The sequence below is a fragment of the Vollenhovia emeryi genome, unplaced genomic scaffold (genome assembly GCF_000949405.1).
Source record: "Vollenhovia emeryi isolate VEMERY1.0 unplaced genomic scaffold, V.emery_V1.0 DF939125.1, whole genome shotgun sequence".
Classification (NCBI taxonomy): domain Eukaryota; kingdom Metazoa; phylum Arthropoda; class Insecta; order Hymenoptera; family Formicidae; genus Vollenhovia; species Vollenhovia emeryi.
This window is the reverse complement of record NW_011967241.1, coordinates 1,407,255-1,424,127: the sequence shown is the minus strand read 5'-3', so window position 1 is coordinate 1,424,127 and position 16,873 is coordinate 1,407,255. Positions and strand designations below refer to the sequence as shown.

At 39.1% G+C, this 16,873-nt stretch overlaps 1 protein-coding gene across 1 annotated transcript in view; it reads right to left on the bottom strand.

The window, feature by feature from the left end:
- Nucleotides 1–13,426: 13,426 nt before the first annotated feature.
- Nucleotides 13,427–16,873, bottom strand: part of LOC105569220 (fez family zinc finger protein 1) — a 30,664-nt gene continuing 27,217 nt past the window's right edge. Inside the window, exon 5 of the mRNA XM_012025486.1 lies at nucleotides 13,427–14,137. Within this exon, the coding sequence (XP_011880876.1) occupies nucleotides 13,881–14,137 (257 nt within the window). The 3' untranslated portion in view covers nucleotides 13,427–13,880. The remainder of the gene's footprint in view (nucleotides 14,138–16,873) is intronic.

The window sequence follows — 16,873 nt, the reverse complement described above, 5'->3', positions numbered from 1 at the left end:
ACAGTAAGTGCGCGCAGCTAAATAATAAGACGGCTCCAAGCGATGGAAATAATTTCGCACGACGTTATGTATAGACTATATGTATGTCACGCAGTTGAGTATGTGTTCGATTAAGTTTTCTAAAGTAAACCCCCTCCTACTGAGAACTCCACGTTGAGTTAAGGAGACGCGAGTAATAATGCGGCGAGTTGGTTTTCTCAACCTGCAGAATGTGCATGGCGCTAAAACACAGTGTCTATTGCGAAACGATATGTCGGTGAATTTTCTATTTGTTATATAACTGAGACTTTTATAAAGCAATTAGCGGCTAGAGGGGGTTGAGGAGACCACTCGCAACGTGCAATATCGTAAGCGACGTAACGATAAACGAAGTTAGGCCTGAATTACGTTGCGCACTTCGAGTTAGGTGACATAAATTAAGAAGATACGTACGGGAGAGAGGCATCGTACTTACTGTGAAAGATTAAGAAGAAAAAGTTTAGCGATACATCTAACCGGGATTTCAAAGAGGGTCAAGTGCCAAATAATTTTATTGCTAAGCTTACCAGGCAAATAATCGAATTGTTAAGGTAACTTTCGCGTGTACGTTGATTAAAACGTTGCGTTATATATTTGGACGCTATGGATAAAATTTTATACCGAGCTGGAACAAAATATTAAATTTTAGATTTAATCTATAAGAATCCGATATATTCTCGGTTCGCGAAAATTTCTCTCCGCACATTAAACTTTCATCGTCTTTTGTTAGTTGAACAGTGGTGTTCTCATAGGCGTATAGTATGTAGACTGCGCGTTTGGCTGAAGCACAGTGTACAAACTTTAGAAAGAGGCAACATACTTTGAACGGTCGCCTTCTCTCTGTCGTCCTCTGTCATTCCCCTTACTCTTCCGTTACCTCCGCTATATATTAGACAAAGATGATGCGACCACTCAACTGTCAGCCCTCTCGTTCCAAAGTTTGCACGTGTTCTCAACGCGGGAGAGGTAGGGAACGCGCAGTCTATTCTTACTACGTCTATGGGTGTTCTTCTTTCTAAATCAGCGCATTCTAATTTAAAATATGCTTTACAATGCCATTAAGCATTCTTAGGCATTCTATAATTTCAGACGTAAAAACATCAAACTGAAATTAAAAACGTCCATAAATAAAAGGGACATCTATAGAATTTCTTTCGGGATACGTTTTATAATCAACAAGGGAGTAATCGAAGTTTTCATGCACTTCTCATTAAATTTTCCACGTGATTAAGTTAAAACGATTTAACATTTCGAATCTAACATTCGAACGCTCCATTATTAACTATAATTGAGGGTTTAATTATTCCTTACGTCACGTCGCTTTTAGTTTCAGTTGAATGTTCATCTTCATTATTTAAACTTGAAAGTGATATTTTCAGAGAGACTGGTATTATAAATCCTGGGCGAGAGATAAATTCAGCCTTTTCTCGTCCAGAATCATGAGCATACGAATTCTCGTGTTTCTCGCGTGAAAGCATGCTAGTGTAGAAGATTCGTCGTCGAAACTAGAGCGCGGCATTTTTATAATTTTGTAACTTTTCATAATCTTCAAATTCTTCTTAGTTTTTTAAATTCGTATTGCAATATCGTTACTTTTTACAACGAGACATCTTGTCGATATTAGGAGTAATGGACAGTCGTGACCTTGAGTCAGTCTCGACATGAAATTTCTTCAACTTGTTGAGTAGATTTGCGCTCTTCTCGATCTAAATAATCGCGTCGCGCGATTGATCGTTTAAGTAGAATCTTTATGGAGACGACTATAAGTTTTCCTCGCGTGCGAAAAAAGTTACACCCGCGAAATTGTTATCAAAGAGTGTGTCTCTGACGATTCATTTGAAGAGTGCTCTAAAGGCAACCGACAGACTTTTAAATATTACGTAAATTTAAGCTATTTATATGCCAAATAGCTTCACACGTGAAACGAAATCCGTAAAACATTGTGGATCCATAAAATATTACGATTCTTGCTAGCTATCAGAGAGCAACTAACAATGCTGCATTCTACTTTACTAACGTAATGAGAATAATTTCTGCCTGGCTAGGAAAAGTCTAAATTAAATGACCGATTATTCTCGATAATTCTCAATACATGATAATGCATACTCTTTTTCATGAACATATGTTCGTGAATTAACAACTGATTGACTAGCGATGATGAATATCAGACGACACCTTATCGATGTATCTTTTTTCCATCAAGATAGAGATTATTTATCTTTGTTAAGAAGACGCGCTATGGTAGAGTGTTGGTATGATTGAAATATTATCGTTACTAACGTTATTAAGTATAGATAGAAATAAAAGAAGCGATCTTTAATTAAGTAGACGCGGAGTGGGAGAGAGCCGCGAAATTGAAGTTTAGTGCTTGCGATTAATATCAATTGAGGAATTCAAAGAAATTCTGAGCATTTCTTTCTAATTTTGCAAGCGAATGTGTGAGTGAAAATTTTATTATGTTCGCATACGTTTACTAATACCATGCTAAATATAGTTAGTACAATTATATTTACTACAATTAAATATTAGTACAGCGATTATTATTGCTATATAATTAAGAAACGTTATTAAAGATTATTAATATTTTAAAAATGACAAGTAAATTTATCGAATTTTTAATATTTTGTATTTCGGGCTTTCTTCTGCATACATTCGTAGCCAATCCACTTTTAGAATGCACGTACGTTGCGTCGGATTGGCTTCTTCTCATCGACGAAAGTAACAGCGCAATTAATAATCGTTCCAGATATATTCGAAAGCCTCGAGAAGCTTCGCGAGGACATATAAAGCGAAATCTCTGGCTTCTAACCATTTTATAGTAACATAAATTGCGAGGGGAAATTCCGAGCAGAAGATCCTCGTGAACCGTTGCGGCGTACTCTTGAGTAAGAGACTACCATTAAAGTACGATACAATATACTTGACTCTCGTTTTAACCGTATTCATTTTTAATGGCCCTTTTCCTTCCTCGTGTCTTGTAATAAAGATAGAATTATGGATCGACAAGGTAGAGACCATTAAATTATTAAATCGAATATATCGTCAATGTGCTTAGAACTATAACTTATTTAATCTCTTAATAGCTGTCTAGTATTTCATTTAATTTTTATTTAAAGAAATTCTTAATTGCTTTAATTCACTTGTCAAAGAATTTTATTAAGAGATTTTTCCAAATTATATCTTATAAATGGAGAAAATTAGAATCGCTTATATTAAAATATTATTAGTAATTTGAACATTTCAACGAGAGAATATTTTTAATTTTTACAGATTTTTGTGGAATAATTGTTAAAAAATGATAGGAAATGAAACAATGATTATCAATAAAATAGAAGGATTTTTATATGTATATCAAATTAAGAAATAGACTTTATAATACTTGAGTAAATAAAAAAATTGAAAAGATCTTGGCAATAAAAAATTTTCAGTTTTGTATGGTAAGAATATGCAGTGGAAAGTATAGTTAAATCATTATTTTCTTAACAAAATTAGGTACGTTATGCTATGCTACACGTTTCTTTTTCTGTTTGAAATATTCGAACTTTGTTTTAAATATTCTGATTGCACTAGAATTATATAATTATTTAAAACAAATGTTTTTAATTTTCAAAAGTAACTCTATATTCATTCTAATGAAAACTTATAAATTAACAAAAAGATATTCAAATTTTGATGTAATATTGTCTAACATTCAACTTTTGTATTACAAGATTGTTTCTTCTCCCTCTACGGGAATATTACAAGAATAATTGTAACGTATATTTCTATTTTATTGTTTGACGATAAGTACTACCCTTAGTTGGTGATATAGGAACAGGATAGGAAACATAATATCCGCCTGTTATCAATGTAGTTTGATATTCTCTTTTATCATCTGTGATAAGGTAGATATTTTTATCATAGATTAAATAAAAAACATTTTTTTAAATAGAATAAATGAAACACGTAAAGATTGATAATTTACCAACAATTTACAATTAATCATAACTAAAATTGAGATTTGTTATCATGCACAAATTTTGATATAAAAAATTACAATCATTAAATATCGTAGGAAGGAAAAGGTCAATTAAAAATAAATACTGTTCTGAAATGAGAGATTTAATATTACTATTATTGGTATTAATAATATAAAAATATTAATACATATCTAAAAATTAATTAATTGATTAATAATATGAATAGTATAACTTAACAGCACTCAATAATCTGCTAATTCAAGGATCAATCATCAATTTCTTAATTTATCTATTTATTGCAACAAAGTAGTCCACAAACAAGTTTTACCTCGCATAACTTTAAACGTAAACAGTTATTTCGTAAACTCTTTGTTACTTTCTTATCTAATTATAATCGTAGTCTATCTATATTTTATTGTGTATCAAACAGATCCTGCATTCTGAGTGTGTAAAATTTCCACTCTCACCTGATATGTATTCTCCGAGAAACTATTCGTCAAAAGACACCCGTCTCCATTCGCCATTTTATTGCATACGTATGCCTGAAAATGCCGTAGTGGACCACGGTACCATTTTGATGATCGCTACACGCCTCCGTCGATGCGGGATCATAGCAGATAGCACTTTGGCGAAGTCGTTGGAGGATCCACCCCGCATCTACGGGGATGGGGGCGAAGCAGTCGGGATGTAAATTCGATTGGAGGCACACCGGCTACACGGGATACTCTTATTTCCGAAGATCCAAGGGGTTGGGCGTGAGCGACAAGGTAGGGAGGGTCTGGTGTCCTCCAACTCATCCTCCCCGTCCTCCTTAGCGGAAGGATGCCTCTGGGAGCGCCGCTTATATCGAGTTAGAGCCGTTTGAATACAGACACACTCCTCCGGCTGGAAGGGACCCGCCAGGCTGCCGGAGATATCGGAGGATCAAAAGTTGATACCCGATCTTCCTCGCGCGACTCTAGCTATCCTTATATGATTACCTAAGGACCTCCTACCACCGGCGAAAGGGTATCGGCGCAGTCCTATCCCGCGAACCCTCCTCCCTCGCCGCCATCTTAAGACCGATGCACTAGTCCCGCACGACGCGTAGAATACTTAAGGATCCGTGTCTTCCGCGGTCCCTACCACCCCATCCACGACGACCTCCATCTTTCCGGACTAGGCGGTTGGAATGACGTGTAGTACGCATAAAGTATTCCTAGGAGACGATCCGTTCTGAAACTGAGTTACGGCTGCTACGTGGTCCAGGCGGCGATACGGTCCGCGACATCGACGAGGTCGATCGCGGAATTATGCACGGCACCGCGAAGGAGGGATGATTATATTTCCATTTGCACCGCCGATGAGATGTTACGCGTGGGAGCGATAAAGGCGAATAGGTGAAAGAAATTATGATCGAAAGATAGAAGATTCCGAACAGTTGTTCACTCGGTTGGACCTAGTGAATCCTCATTGAATGAAATCTTTATAAGATGATAATTGACGACAGCAAATGAGAGAGCAACTGATGGTAGTTTTTGATAATTGAGCATCACGTGAGTGGAAATAGATTAGTAACAAAAAAATACGTAAAAGAAAAATATACATTGTATAAATATTCATTTCACATATTTGCACAAAAGTAATGAAAGTTCGGGAAAACAAATTGAAATTTTGATCCCTTGTAGCAGTCAATAATGTTAAAAATTTTTTTGTTAGTGTAGGTATTTCTATTTTTCTGAGCGCAATTTACTTTTTGTACTTTCAAGTAGAAGAGCACTTAAAATCACGGTTAAAAAAATTAAACAGAGCTAAGCTAAATACTTATCATAAATTGTTTCCATAAAATCTGCCGATTTGTGACACTAAATGATTATTTAATCTCATAATGTTCGTGTCGATGCTGTCGTCGCGTAAAACATACTCGTATACTCGAAGAATCGGGAGCTAAGATATCGAAAAGGTGGGGAGAATTCGTTGATCCTGCTCATCAATGATGCAGCTGAAGGAGATACACGATGCCACGGTTGCTTTAGCGAGGCACGATGCATGTCCTTGGGGGTCGATTTCGCCGAGGACGACATAGCATCGACGAATAATCACTTTTCCGAAGTATTCTCTGGCCAACATTCCCGTGGATAGCCACCCGCGACCGTGCATGATCATTTATTCAGGACGGGTAATGAATCGGACGCCCATGGGAGCGTCGTCATCACCTTCGTGCGGATCGGCAAGCCTATTCGTGAGCTCTCGTTGAGTCCCGAAGACTTACCGGAAGACTTTATAGCCGATTGGGAATGGCATTGTCACACAAAATGCAGGCTATTGTTGCTCGTTTCGCTTGCCTGAATTTTTCAATTAAAATCGACTTTGTTTTCCACAACGAAGACAGCTCCGCTTAAACTTAATTCCAATCTACATCAATGTAATTTTGATTTTAATCCCGATATTATCTAATTCGATCCAATCCAATTGTGATGTCGCAAATGCTTTATTTTGATAATATAAAGTACGGATGACTAACGAAGTACAACGAATTTCACGTGTCCTTTTAATGTGATAATATCACGGGGAAGAATTCTCTATAAAATTCTCTATAAAAATTGACGAAAACGTTGTACGGATCCGTGCAAGTCAGAATTCGATCGATCTCTGGCTGTATTAAGTCCAGCCGGAGACGCTTGATTGATCGCAGGAACGCGCGACGTGCCCTTTTCTTCCTCGCAGGCGTAAGCGACCATTTGTTTCCCTCTTCCCGCTTTCCATGCAGAGCTATTTGTTTAAAGTCGCGCGGCACATGGAAGAAAGAGAGAGTCGCCTCGTTATTAGAGAAGCCTACTGATAAATGGCTGCATCCGTGACAGTCTGTCGCCTGATCGATCGAATTGTTTATAAAAACAAGGTAAAAACGAGGAAGATAGAGGAAAGAGGGATTATCGTTTGGCGGCAACACTTACGAAACTTAAAAACGTATTCGAAAATGCCGGATAATTTCTGAGGAGCCGCAAGCGAATCCGGCCGGATGCTACGTCAACCGAATTGACGAGGGAGCGTGCACGCGCGAATTAGTTACTATCTGACCTACGTGGCTCTAACTGCAAGTGATCGTGAGCGAAATTGCGCTTGTTCCTGTACGTTTCCGTCAACGGAAGGAACATATCTCCGTCACGATCCGCGCGTGGAACGAATTAGCTCGCGGCACGCAACGCACGAAAATTGCATGAACCGCGGCGCGAGTTCCCTAATCTCCCTCTCAAAAATTCCATTAGCCGCGCGACGTCCGGGCGGATAATTGGACATCGACGTTTTTTAATCCGGTTGACCCGTGCAAATGCAACTGACGTGCAAATCCACGCAGCATCCGGGACGCATTTGCGCGAAATGAGATTTCGCTATCCAGCCACCCGTTGTCGCGGGAACGCAACGCGCAAAAGAATAAAGAACGAGAAGGAAAAATAACACGACGTCGCAAAAAGAGTGTGCAATGTATTTTGCAAGTAGTAAAAAACATGGGGAAAATGGGAATAACGTTTTTAAGTTGGAAAATATTTTATATGCGTAACCGCGTCGAGAGAATGCGACAATATTTATGGATGCGTATCGCTTTTCCGTTATGTAATAATGATGAGAACAAATAGGCCCATCATCATTTCAAATCTATCATTTTCTAATGCACTTTGAGAGAATTGAATTACTCGGTCAAATCGAAAGTAATTACGTGTTATAGCGCAAGTCGACAGAGCACATTGTCACAGACACGGTTAAATTAATTTAATATAAAAAGCTAATATTGATGCGTGCAAGTCTTAATTAAATGATAAGTTCAATTAAACAGGACGTGATATATAATTTAAATTAAGATCTTTAATATCGTTTTTAATATCGTTTTGATTTTTTGATAAAAGAATTAAAAAGCTAATATAATTCAAGAGGCAATTAGAAATGGTACAAACGGCAAATCAACATAACAATATTTTTCTTAACAGGAAATATCTTCAGAGTCGCCAGCAATAATTAACAGCATCGAATTTGGTTGACCGTATCTGGCAATTTTTAATCTTTAAGAATCGCTACGTTTCGACCATGGGTTTTGGTCCTTTTCAAGCGATCTGACTGAGACATGGTCGAAACGTATGCGATTCTTAAATATAAAAATTGCCAGATACGGTCAACGAAATATTTTTCTTATTCGAAGGATGTAATGTTACGATATTATTTTAAATTGTCATAAATATGTTTTATATTACTTGGGATATTGGGATAAGTATTGTATAATAATTACACGATGAGTAATAATACGGCAATAACTGTACGCACAACGAAAATAACAAACTTTCGCCGAACTTTTCATTGATAGCCGATTACAACGCGTGTCATCGAGCTATAGCAGGAGCGTCAAAATCAACCCTAAAGAATTGTCGTGCAATCATCTTTTCCTTCGTAACGGACACATCCGTACGTCGCATCCTTGTGCCACTACATCACTCAGAGTTGTCACAGGCCGGGACAGGTTACGACGTCCTCGTACGGTTTCCACCAATTTGGCGACACGCTCGCACGTTCGCGGATCCGGACCGAGTTATTGCGGGGGCAACGCGCAGGACGGGGGCTGTAAATAATATGGAAAACCGCGGCATAAGGGGGATGCGGCCCTCTCCGCCGTGCGACACTCCGCCGAACGTTGTACGTGTATGTGCAAGGACACGAGGAAAGGAATACGAAAAAGGAAAAACGGAAAAACGCGAGAGGGAGAGAGAGAGAGAGAGCGAGAGAGGGGGGGGGGGGATTGAAAATGACGGAGGGGGAGAACGACGGTGCGAGATAGCGGCGTCTCCGACTGGCGGTATACGCTGGCGGTGACCCGAGTCGTCATATTTCAAACTGGGGCGTCCTCCGAGGGGCCGTGAATACCTTAATAGTCATAAGGTGTATCCGCATACGGCGGGTATATGGAGTTCCCTAAAACGTATTCGAACGTTCCATAGCCGGCAGCTGCACGAGATGATACAGTCCTGGACTGGCGAGAATGTTCTTCGCGAGGATACGATGAGGAGGAAGAGCGCAGGCGATACGGGGGGGGGGGGCGGGGGGGAACCGCGCGCGGCTACCGCGCGCTAAAGTGGTGTCGCAAAAATTGCGATGGCCGGGAATATTCGCGATTGGTACGCGCGACGGGGCGGTGCTAATAACACGAGGTATTACGATCGTGCCGGTACTTCGCAAAATCGTCCGGACAATTTTCCGCGAGCGGATCGTTACGGACGATTTTGCCATTGCAATTTATCGATTCCTTATTATCCTGGAAGGGGTTGATACTTTGGGGTCTTGGTGGCGACTTTTAGCCAATAAGGACACGTAACGACAAACGATTGACAATTTGCAAGATATAAATAGGCACACTGAGAACAGTGTCCGATTAAATATAATTGGACAATCCAATTATACAGGGTGTACCAAAACCACCGGATGTCCTTTTAATCATAAATTCTTTAGAAACTTTCAAGACAAAAATTCTAATACAAAAATGTCGAGGCTATAATAGTTTTTGAATAATAAGCGACATTTAAGCGACAATTACATTTCACAAATGACAGGCCCGAGATTTCGCGCGCTCAGGTACGGCGACGCGACAAGTGATAAAGGTGTTCCTACGAATACCGCCCTTTTTAGCATAGCGACAACTTTCACAACAGACTCAACGATTCATTCTCGAATTAATTGTTCCTCTTGCTATCTTTAACCATTTCTTTTGTTAACTTTGTGTAACGTCTTATTAATAAAAGGCAGGGGTTCACTATGATGAGCATCTTGATCAGACGATCTCCGATATTCTGAGTGAACTTGGAATTTTCAGTTAGATTCAATCTAGTCTCCCGCCTCTCTTTATCCTCAAGTTTTCAAAATAACCGGATCGTCGTCTTCCCAAATATTTTCTGTCCCGTTAAACGGTGACTTTGGTTCTCGCTCGCTCGCGAAACACATAGGAACACTTTTATCACTCGTCATGTCGCCGTGCCTGAGCGCGCGAAATCTCAGACCTGTCATTCGTGAAATATAATCGCTTATTATTTAAAAACTATCACAGCCTCGACATTTTTTTATGAGAATTTTCCTCTTGAAATTTTCTAAGGAATCTGCGATTCAAAGGATATCCGGTGGTTTTAGTACACCCTGTATAATAACAAACGGACATATCCGATGAAATATGTGAACGGTTTTTCAATCAAATTTTACGGGCGACTGCATTTCAGCGGATAAATTTCGTCAAATCGGCAAACGTGATCGGCAAAATTAACCATCGGAAATGCTATTTAATTGGTTTATCCGTTGGAAATATTTCTCAGTGTAGATGTCGGAAAATTTAGTACTCAGCGCGCAATCGCCAAGCTGTCTCACGAGCGCTTGAACCACACGATGATGTCTCACGTACATCTTGACGCGGCTACAGATACTATTTAATAATGAACTCTATTACTCAATGGCTATTAGGTGGTACGCGGGTGGGATGGTTTTCGGTTCCACTCGGTTCACGGTGCAATCGGTTAATCACCGCTCTCTCATCCCCAGCTCGTACTGCCTGAGACAAGGTTTAAGCGCCGACGTAGCCGCGCGCCCTTCGGCCCACCCACTGGTCCCCATATCAATTAATCTTACCCAGAATGCAATAACTGTCCAATCTGCTCCCGTGGCTGCGTCATGGTGTCGTGCAGTCTGTGCTGTAATGTCCCTCCGCAGTCTCTCTGTCTCGCTCCCTATTTATCTTCCTCCGTGCCTATCTCTCTCGCAGATAAATTTTTCGATGCTCCCCGTCTCTCTTCTCTCTTTTGCCGGCCCTTATCTCCTTTATCTCCGCGACGTCCTGCACGATTGGCGCGGACGCCGGAGGCTGTAAACGAGCTTACGGAAAATCTCACGTCCGCCCTAACATCGCACTCGTACACTCTTGCGCGAAATAATGAGCGCGCGAGCGGGTGGGGGGAGAGGGGGAACTCGAGGGAAACTCTCTCTCTTCGGCGGAAAACATATTGGGCTGTTAAGGGGTTCTTCAGGGTAGTCCGCTTAATTGGCACGGCCGTTTAACCCTGAATTACAGCGAGCGAGGCTAGGACGATTGTGATCATCCGGCAGTGCCAGATTCAGCGGCCTTGATTAATCGAGCTATCGACTTGGACGGACATGTGGAAGGCCGTCTAAATGAAGACACATTAAGCTACAGCAAGCATATTTAATAATGATTATTCTCCGTTACTTTTTGTAGCTTTGGCGGAATTACGTGCTTCCCTTTCACGTACATATTTATATGTCAACGTGTCATTAGAAAAATTATATTTTATGCCAGGCTTATGACCGGAGTTAGATATATTGCAATAAAATGAATAACGAGAGGCAAGTCTTGTCCGACAAAAATATGCCGGGCGGTTAGAGGAGGGGAGAGAAATTGTTAGACAGAAGAAGCGCTTACAAATGGTAACAGCGTTTATTGTTAATAATAATGACAATAATATTAATAGCGAGTCTCTAATTACAATAATTACATAATGATATTAATGGTACAACAATAAAAATTTTGATAGCGAGAAAAAGGGAAGAATATAATAACTTCTTGGTGAGGCCGCGGCGAGCCGAGCCGCCATTAGTCGGAGCGGCTCTGCGCCGCACGCGTTATGTGCCCTCTCTATTTATAATATTTATAGCTTCGATTCATTTATATGTATATATTTATACGCTTAGACTAGCCGTGATACAATCTACGTGCTATTTACAATTTTTGGTCACAGTTGCAACTTTAGGGGTCGGTGGTCTTGATGCTCTTTTCTTTCAACGACAGGTGCGGGAGATATGCAAAATACAGTACGTACCGCGCCGTACTTTCGACACGTTATACGCCGTTCGACGATCTCATACTACTCGGACGTTATTTACATTTAAAACAGAACATTTTAATGTAACGTGAGAAAAATGTCGATCTTAAATTGCGTATTGTTAATTTCTCGTATATTAAAAACGTTGCTTGGGTAGATCCTCAATTGAAAGAAATCTCCCAGGTAGCCAGCTGACGGCACTTGTCGTCATTTCGACGTCAAAATGACTTAAAAAATCACCCAGGTAGCCAGCTGACGACGAGTGACGTCAGCTGGCTACCTGGGTGATTTTTTAAGTGAACGCTTTAAAGGTACAGATCCTACGGCTTTGTGTTATATTTACTGAGCCTAGGGATGGAAAGGAGGATGAGTGATCTCATGGTCTAGGACAGAACACCGAACTGGAGTTGACGGCCCAGCTTCGAAAGCCAGCGAGAGTCACGGAGGAACTCGGTGACGTTAGGAACTAACTTAGCCCCACAAATGTATGGCATTTTCGTAAAGATTAGTAAAAAATGTCCGATTAGCTCGACGGTCGCATTGCGTATCGTGAGAATATCTATGCGATAAGAGAAGTTACAGTAACAGGTAATCGATTTGCAGGTAGCTAGACGATTAAAGTAGAAAGTGTTAATCATCATTCGTAACAAAAACAGTCGTCGATCCATTCACTTTCACGCTTACGTATCGTTAAAATTTGTTTAAATTATCATCTCTCACCGCAGAAGGTTCTCTGTCCGAATAAAAATCGCTGACGAAACCAAACCTTCCCCCCCCCCCCCGGCACGCACTTCACTTAGGAACGAAACGGATACAACGCTTTCGCACGGAATGTCTAGTCGCAACAAATCACCAATTCACTTTCTCCATTTATCCTGAGTATATTTTGCAAGTTAAGAGTCCTCGAAGTCGCGGGATATTCGCGTTAGATCAATCGTACGTGAAACAAACGGCCCAATAAATATCAACTTATGCAGCATCTCCTCGCGACATTAATGCCAAAAGATTAATAGAGATAGAAAACAGTACCCCTTTCCGGCAAATTTCATTTCGTCCCGAGAGTTCACCCTCGAATTGCACTGTTCCGGTTAATTTCGCATCCGTCACGCGATCGGAATGTGTGTACACGAAACTTCGTATCTTCAATATAATCCGCAGTTGGCCGATATTAATATTTTGCCTTTCGGTAATCTTTTAAATAACACATCTGTGAGTTCGTTTCCTCAGATTGCCAGTGTTAATAATAAAATTCCAAATTTCAATCGACCTCAACTGCTCTGGGGGGGAAAAAAAAGGACAGTTGGCAACCCATTTTGGGGTCCACAATTAGTAATCGAATTATCTTTTACAAATTTTACCCCGCGTAGCTAAAAATCGCAATTATCTGTTCTATCTGTATCCAAGATTTTTAAGTAATACTAATCAATTCTCTCAATTAGTTCTGTCGATATTCAGTAACGCAAAGATAATTTTCGCTCAAGAGACACTAACCGAAATGTTAAGTTGCTTAACTACAAAAAAAACGGTCAAAATTTTTCCCAGAGTAGAGTTACGAATAATCCAATTAGTTCGATTACTAATTGTGGGCCCTAAAATGGGTTGCTAACTGTCTTTTTTCCCCAGAGTGGCCACATTTATTAGAAAACATATCTGTAGTTGAAATTCCTCAACTGTCTCACTCAATGACCGTGCATAGTGCGACTCTTTCTGTATCAATAAATTAGAATTGTAAATTTAATTTACAAATGTGTGCCTTGGACAACGTTAATTCATTTCTTTCCATTACTTGAGAAATGTAACGCCGGGAAACAACACAAGTGCAAAAAGTTAATATCTGCCAGTCTGCAGTCCACCATGTTGCAATCCGCAATCGCCTCACTCGCGATTCTATCCACGTGACTAATTTATCGCTCCAGTCTCCGCCATCGTCGGAGATCGTCCTCATGATTTCGTTTCTCACAGTTGCGTCCTTAATCCGGCCTGACTCGCGGAAAAGAGTCGCTAATTGCGACGATCTCCAATCGTATCAATCCGGCGCCAGATTATCAACCACTTCCTCGTCTCACTGCATCATCGGCGGATTTCCACTGGGCAGGGAATTCTGTCCGGGAATCGAACCAATCGGCGGTCGATGCGACGCGTTCAGATCGGCGTGTTGGGTCTCGCGGTGCCTCCTCAAATCGACCTTGCGCTGGAAAGCTCGGCCGCAGAGCTCGCAGGCGAACGGCTTGAAACCCGTGTGCTTCCTCGAGTGCGTGATCAGGTTGCTGCTCTGCGAGAACGCCTTGCCGCATACTTGACATTTATGAGGTTTCTCGCCTGCAACAGAAAGAGAGAGAGAAAGTGTTTAGAGGGAACTGGGCCTCGGGCTAATTAAGTTTTCCGGTCGATCGACATCCGGACGTACTTACAAGGGAACAGTCGGAAGTGTCCCTCACCGATTTCAATGCGTTTCGGATATGTTGTAGAGCATAAAAAAGTATTAGACCCGTATTTTTTTATATGTGCTTATCTCGACGTTTAGGGGGTGAAACAGCCCCTCGAAAATAACGGATTTTTTCATTTTTTACGAATATCTTCGAAAATATAAGGTTTATGAAAAAATGTTTTACACAAAAGTTTTATTGTTTTTCATAGTCTTCACAATGGCGTAATCATATTTTTCAACAATGTCAAATTTTTTAATTTACCCCCACCCCTACTATTATTTTTGAAAAACTAAAAAATTTTTTTAACGCAAAAGATTAAGAGCATCAAATGCCAATCACATCTATGTATATTTTTATTATGATACGACGATTTGATTTTTGGGAAAACCAGATGTATTTTATAAGGTATAGGCGTCGCGCTGTGTGTAGGCTAGTTATTGCGTTACTTCTTTCCAGTTGCGATGGAATATGTCGTATGACGCATAATGCTGTACAAATACATTAAAGATGAGACATTATCAATATCTTTCGCAGTATTGCACATTAGGTCAAAGTCAATCAAATTAAAACAGTATGAAAGTAAATCAACAATGAAAAAACAGATTTTCTACGTTACCTTACGCTTAAATCATTCGCTCGTATTGCGCTGAATGTAGTTATTATACGTGTTAGAAAATTTTGCAGAGAAGAAAATAAACTAGTAAGAATATTCTTAGAGTCGCCAGCAGTAATTAATAAATTAATAACATCGGTGATTTTTGTTGACCGTGTCTGGCAATTAAAATTCATATTGAGAAAAATATTACCCCAGCCAAGATTCGAACCTGGGACCTCCCTACAATCCGTGACGGGCGTTAACCCGTCGACCCTTAAGCGTCGAAACCCGTCACGGATTGTAAGGAGGTCCCAGGTTCGAATCCTGGCTGGGGTAATATTTTTCGCAATATGAATTTTAATTGCCAGACACGGTCAACAAAAATCACTGATGTTATTGAAGAAAATAAAATTAATTTAGACGGAAATTTATAAACAAAATCAAAGTAAATATAATAAACGATTACAAATTGGATTCAAGATCAAGGTAGATTAAAATAAAGCTGCAATGAGTAAATTAAAGAAACACAGATTTTTATTCTATTTGCATATGTAAAGTGACGTATCAAAGTGAATTAACATCAGGTCAAAGCCAAGTATCGAAATGAATCAACATCTGGTCAAAGTCAATAAATTTAAAACAGTATTGAAGTGAATTAACAATGAAACAATAGATTTTCTACGTCATCTTGCGCTTAAATCATTCGCTCGTATTGGGCTGATTGTAACCAATATACAGGGTGTTACAGAGCGACCGTATCAGGCGTTAATTTGGAAAAATATGCATTTTTGTGAAAAATGTTTCAAACAAGAGTTATGTTTCGAGGATAACACAAGACGGTGTCATTAATTTGACCTTGAATAGTTGCCTGAAGGTCCCGTGAAGGTCACCTTCGATTTTTTTAATAGTACCCCCTATTGTTTATTATAATATCTTATTCTACTAATTAATATGAACAAGTTTTGTTCGAAACATTGTTTTATTTATCTAATACTTTTATACATGAGAAAATTTACTGTTTCAATGTTTAGTTTATGATATTTCGATAACTGTTTGTCGGAGGGAAAAGTTGTACAGGACTTTTTGACTTGATTTGGTCTCAGGAATATGCTATTACAATAGTGTTCCAATTATTTCAAATTTTTGTGTATTGTAACATACACAAAATTTACATACACAAAAATTTCCAATAATTGGAGCACTATTATACGAATGTTTTAAGCGCAAGATGACGTAGAAAATCTATTGTTTCATTGTTAATTCACTTCAATACTGTTTCAAATTTATTAACTTTGACTTAATGTTGATTCACTTTAATACTTCACTTTACATATGCAAATAGAATAAAAATCTGTGTTTCTTTAATTTACTCATTACAACTTTATTTTAATCTACCTTGATCTTGAATCCAATTTGTAATCGTTTATTATATTTATTTTTATTTTGTTTATAAATTTCCATCTAAATTAATTTTATTTTATATAGGAAGGAGAGAGTGCCAATGTGAGTCACAAATTGAACAGAACTCGGTTCTCACAATATAAAATCATCGATTTCTCTTTATTAAACGTTTCAACCCTTCCTCAGTAAACTACAATGAAATAAGAATATAATACAAAACTTGTCTGATATGTATACGGATAGGTTCAACAAAATTAAACTTTTACCTCGTTTAGATCGTAGAAATTAAATTAATAGATCGGAACAGTGAGTGACATCAGAGTAATTTTATTTTCTTCTCTGCCAAATTTTCTAACACGTATAATAACTACATTCAGCGCAATACGAGCGAATGATTTAACCGTAAGGTAACGTAGAAAATCTGTTTTTTCATTGTTGATTTACTTTGATACTGTTTTAATTTGATTGACTTTGACCTAATGTGCAATACTGCGAAAGATATTGATAATGTCTCATCTTTAATGTATTTGTACAGCATTATGCGTCATACGACATGTTCCAACGCAACTGGAAAGAAGTAACGCAACAACTAGCCTACACACAGCGCGACGCCTATACCTTATAGGGGAA